Below are 5,390 nucleotides of genomic sequence, written 5' to 3'. Positions count from 1 at the left end.
CCCCAAGTCTCCATTCGTGCATAGGGGTGGTTGTGTCTCGATAGCTATAAGGGTGCGGGAGATATGAGGCTGAAAGTGGTTGAAAGTGGCTTTCTATTTCGAATGTTTTGTTCGAATTTGTTCGAATTAAATTCGAACATAAAATTCGAATATTGGTTCCATCATAGAACGATTGTAAACGTTCCAGAACCGTTAAAAATAGTTCGTTTGACTAAACGTAAAAATTCTCTAATTAGTCTGGAAACGGGGGACCTAATTCTTGCATTCTGTGAAAACGAGTAAGATTGGCCATAATGTAATTATCTTAATCTTCACTATCGTTACCTTTTGCCCAGCGAAGCGGGTCCTTGCAGCTAGTTGTTTAATAAAAGACTTCACAACTCTGTCTTTCAGGTAATAGTAACAAACTTACATTTGTTATCGTTCTACTCCGCATCTACTGCATCATTATTCAAAGATGTAGAAAAAGTTAAAATATAGTCTCACTAAATTAGATATCTTTTTATTTAGTACTCTGCCCTCAACCACTGTACAATACTTAACAACTCGCGAAATTCTAATAAACACGATACGATATTTCAAAGTACAAAAAGATTTCCTTGGACTTTCCTTGTCTGGTGGATATGAAAAGTTTATTGGGAAGACATGAGCAGATCAGTTAGCAAATCTGGATATAGGACTTGTTCGATTAACTGTTGCATTCATTATTCGACCAATGAATTTTTAATTACACCTAAAGCATTATTAGTCTTCACCATTCAAATTCGATGAATTTTCTGGCCAATGTACAGTACGTAAGAGGGAAAATAAGAATTCAAATAGCAAATTTGTTCAACACTTCGAATATTATACTTTTTATATTTCCTTAAGTCACTACAAACTGATCAGAAAATTTTTTAAAATTTATTCTGAACGTAAAAGCGAACAATTCTTTCATTAAAATATTGAACCAACAAAGATCTTGTTAAGATTTGATGTAGGCCTACTTTGAAGACAGGAACTAATAACAGAGACTTAAATAATAAGTGATTTTGTTTCTATTAAGATCTACACTGCCTACAAATAAAACTCGATAATCAGTGAAAATTATTTGTTTCTGCAATTAGTCCTAAATTCGAAACGAAGAACGATTTAAATTGTTCGATGTTTCTATGGAATTAAAAGCAATTACTTAGTTGCTAAAACCTTAAAAACTCAAGAATAAAATTTTAGTTTCATATATTGCTTGTAACATTAGCAATGTTACAAGCATTTTTACTTATAATTATTTTTCTTAAGTGTTGAGAGTAAGAGCAACAAGAATACTTATAATTTTCTGATGTAAGTTATATAACTGTTTTTGTCAGTTGTTTTTAGTTGTATGACAAAACAACAATTTTTATTTTAAAAGAATTTAATCGCTTTAAAAAAGTAAAAATTCTGTGGCCAGAACTTCAAATATAACAAATTTACTTAAGTTCTCAACAGTTCTTTCTATATAGACTCTAAAAGGCTGCATTTTAATTATGGTCATCTTGCATATATTGATTTGAATATCCGTTTATTCGAATTAAAAAAAAAAAACTCTTGTCTAATGTGTGAATGATGGTTTTAATGAAAAGAATTACCTGGTGTGAGAGTAAGAAAAGACCAGTTACTATAAGTGAAAACGAGAGAGACAGACATAAGTAGACTGGACAGTTCTAGTGTGGAAATGGACCTTATCTTATTTGTCTCATCTTTTGTCCTTTCGAATCCCCCATACATGTATATAAAGTATATAGATACATATACATATATTTATATACATACATAATCGTATATAAAATATGACATATTTGGAATAGAGTTAGTAGTCAAAAATAACGTAAATATAAATAATTCTTAAAATAGCCTTCATAACTACAGTACTGAAATCAATTAGTTATCATCATCATTATTAAGTTTATTATATGTTGCTACAAATTAAATTTCTATATAATATATATCAAGTTATAAGTATTTTTGCATTTTATTATTTAGCCTGCATAAAATTTTTCTAATTTTCATATTGCATATAATTTATTAAAAGTAATCATTTTAATACCTGAATCCCAGAACTTCTTGTATTGTAAGAAGCAACTTTGCGATTGAACCGTGTCCTGAAAACACGATTTTATTTCCTTCTACTCTCAATCCCACAAGTGCTGGAATCTAAAGATATTTAGAAATAAATTTATTTTTCATATCTGAATTTTTAGTTTATATAAATATAGGATATTGAATTGTTTTATACTTACTGGAACTACTGCAGCTCTAATAGTGAGATTTTTTGCACTGTTCTTCATAGTTAAATATTGCATATTTTGAATATTCTGCTCAATATAAATTTGTGCTGATTATAATTTTAAAAAATATAATTTCTAAAAATAAAAGATTATCTTTAGATAAGATAAACGAGTAAAATAAACACTCTGTCTTTAACCGATTTCGAGTAATTTGTATTAGCAGACAAATAATTAACAAAGATACTTTACTTTAACCAACTCTATATTTTTTATTACTTCCAAAATTCTCAAAAAACTCTCCAAATGCATTTCGCCGTTACAGGCTCATCGGTGGATCATCCAACAGCAAGTAACTTTTTCCATTTTATACAAATAAATCTTTTCTAGCATATGAGTATTTATACCGATATTCTGATTTAACAAATTTACACGTTCAGCAATACAAAAATACTTTACCACTCGTTTTTTAAACCAGTTTTCCATTTTATACGATATTTTTACAGAATTTCTATTAATTTTACAATTATAATTACTACAGTGTTGATACCAAGGTGACTCTTGTCGATAGTGGCTAATATGGAAAATGTTATTCAAAAATTATCTGGAATTAATGAAGAAAAGGCGATTTTAAGATCCAATATAAGTAAGGGTTTGGAAAAATATAAAGGTAAAAATGGTATTATACAGTAGAACCTCGATTATCGGGACCTCTATTATCCGGATTAAGGTGGTTGACTTCGAAGATTTTCTATTTCGATTTTAAAAATGTTCGAACCGTTTTAAATCCGAATTGGTTTGATTATAGAACGATTGTAAATGTTTCAGAAAATTGATCAAATTGAAAATAGTTCGTTTGACTGGACGTAAAAATTCTCTAATTAGTCTGGAAACGGGAGACCTATTTCTTGCATTCTGTAAAAACGGGTAAGATTGGCTATAATGTAATTATCTTAATCTTCACTATCGTTACTTTTTGCCCAGCGAAGCGGGTCCTTGCAACTAGTATAAAATAAAATCCAACAACGATTTGTGTTAGTTTCCCTACAGTAAAAAATAAATATGTGGTGCTATCTATTATGAGCTTTTGTTTAAAACAGTTCTTGTATTATTATAAAATGCAAAAGGTTTAATTTTAAGAATAGAAATGTGACATATATATATATATACTGTAAATGCTAATATGGAGTAAAATCTTCATCAATTCCAAAGGTACTCGATATATGACACATGATTACCCTCTATCCGTTCACTGCGTTGATCATTAACTACCAAAAGAGTAGCATTAATCCCCTAATATCAATCCCTGCTAAATTTCAGATATTTTCGACAAAGCTTCCTGGAGCAAGTAAATCTTGAAACACTAATATATTTAAAAATACTAAGAATTAGATGTTCAATGTATACATATGTGTTTTACAGAAAGTAATAAAATGATAATTAAAATCGGAAAAATTCAATAACAACAATTCATATTAAAAAAATTAAAGTTCGAAAATTGATTGAAAATTGAAAAGCTGATACAACTGAAAAAATGATTACTAAATTTGTGAATAGCATTTTTGAACTAATTAAAGAAAGACATTTTATGTTTTACAAATTAAATGATAAAACAATAAAGTAACAGTAATTAGAAGTTTAAATATATCAATATAGAAAAGTAAGTAATAAATATCGATAAGTGTCATAAAATCTATCGATATGAATTGAAATTATAATCTAATCTTCCTTTATATCTTTTCTAAATGTTTAATAAATTTAGGTTTCATTTTTATCAAATTTAAGTGTTTTTATGTTCTTTTTTTGGACGATTTTAATTTAATTGAGAAGGTTCTGGAAGAAAACAATCGACTTTCAGAGGGACTCGTATTGCATCTTCCTCTTACTCTGCAGTTGAGTTGCCAGTTACGTCACACAAACCTTCGTCGGAAGCAGTGTAACAGACATAGCAACTACAAGAGAGGGCGGTTAACGCCTGCATCTAGTGCCAAATTAATTAACATTTAATCAATAACAGTAGTAGTAATAAAGCCCGATATAATTTAACAATCGTTTGGTTTAGATAAAAATTGACATAATTTTTAAGCTGTACAATTTACAATAAGAAGCTATTGAAAGAAATANACTGGAACTACTGCTGCTCTAATAGTGAGATTTTTTGCACTGTTCTTCATAGTTAAATATTGCATATTTTGAATATTCTGCTCAATATAAATTTGTGCTGATTATAACTTTAAAAAATATAATTTCTAAAAATAAAAGATTATCTTTAGATAAGATAAACGAGTAAAATAAACACTCTGTCTTTAACCGATTTCGAGTAATTTGTATTAGCAGACAAATAATTAACAAAGATACTTTACTTTAACCAACTCTATATTTTTTATTACTTCCAAAATTCTCAAAAAACTCTCCAAATGCATTTCGCCGTTACAGGCTCATCGGTGGATCATCCAACAGCAAGTAACTTTTTCCATTTTATACAAATAAATCTTTTCTAGCATATGAGTATTTATACCGATATTCTGATTTAACAAATTTACACGTTCAGCAATACAAAAATACTTTACCACTCGTTTTTTAAACCAGTTTTCCATTTTATACGATATTTTTACAGAATTTCTATTAATTTTACAATTATAATTACTACAGTGTTGATACCAAGGTGACTCTTGTCGATAGTGGCTAATATGGAAAATGTTATTCAAAAATTATCTGGAATTAATGAAGAAAAGGCGATTTTAAGATCCAATATAAGTAAGGGTTTGGAAAAATATAAAGGTAAAAATGGTATTATACAGTAGAACCTCGATTATCGGGACCTCTATTATCCGGATTAAGGTGGTTGACTTCGAAGATTTTCTATTTCGATTTTAAAAATGTTCGAACCGTTTTAAATCCGAATTGGTTTGATTATAGAACGATTGTAAATGTTTCAGAAAATTGATCAAATTGAAAATAGTTCGTTTGACTGGACGTAAAAATTCTCTAATTAGTCTGGAAACGGGAGACCTATTTCTTGCATTCTGTAAAAACGGGTAAGATTGGCTATAATGTAATTATCTTAATCTTCACTATCGTTACTTTTTGCCCAGCGAAGCGGGTCCTTGCAACAAATATTTTTGTTAATTAGAAAAACAGTCTTTT

General features: G+C 28.8%; 1 protein-coding gene across 1 annotated transcript in view; it reads right to left on the bottom strand.

Annotated features, from left to right (window-relative positions):
• Positions 1–5,390, bottom strand: part of LOC111641652 — a 47,160-nt gene that overhangs the window by 4,518 nt on the left and 37,252 nt on the right. Inside the window, exons 10-11 of the mRNA XM_023387853.1 lie at positions 2,259–2,333; positions 2,066–2,172 (exon numbers count right to left, since the gene is read on the bottom strand). Of these exons, the coding sequence (XP_023243621.1) occupies positions 2,066–2,172; positions 2,259–2,333 (182 nt within the window). The remainder of the gene's footprint in view (positions 1–2,065; positions 2,173–2,258; positions 2,334–5,390) is intronic.

Source organism: Centruroides sculpturatus, unplaced genomic scaffold (genome assembly GCF_000671375.1).
Source record: "Centruroides sculpturatus isolate CEXI.00-Female unplaced genomic scaffold, Cexi_2.0 scaffold1139, whole genome shotgun sequence".
NCBI lineage: Eukaryota > Metazoa > Arthropoda > Arachnida > Scorpiones > Buthidae > Centruroides > Centruroides sculpturatus.
This window is presented reverse-complemented; position numbering and strand designations above follow the sequence as displayed.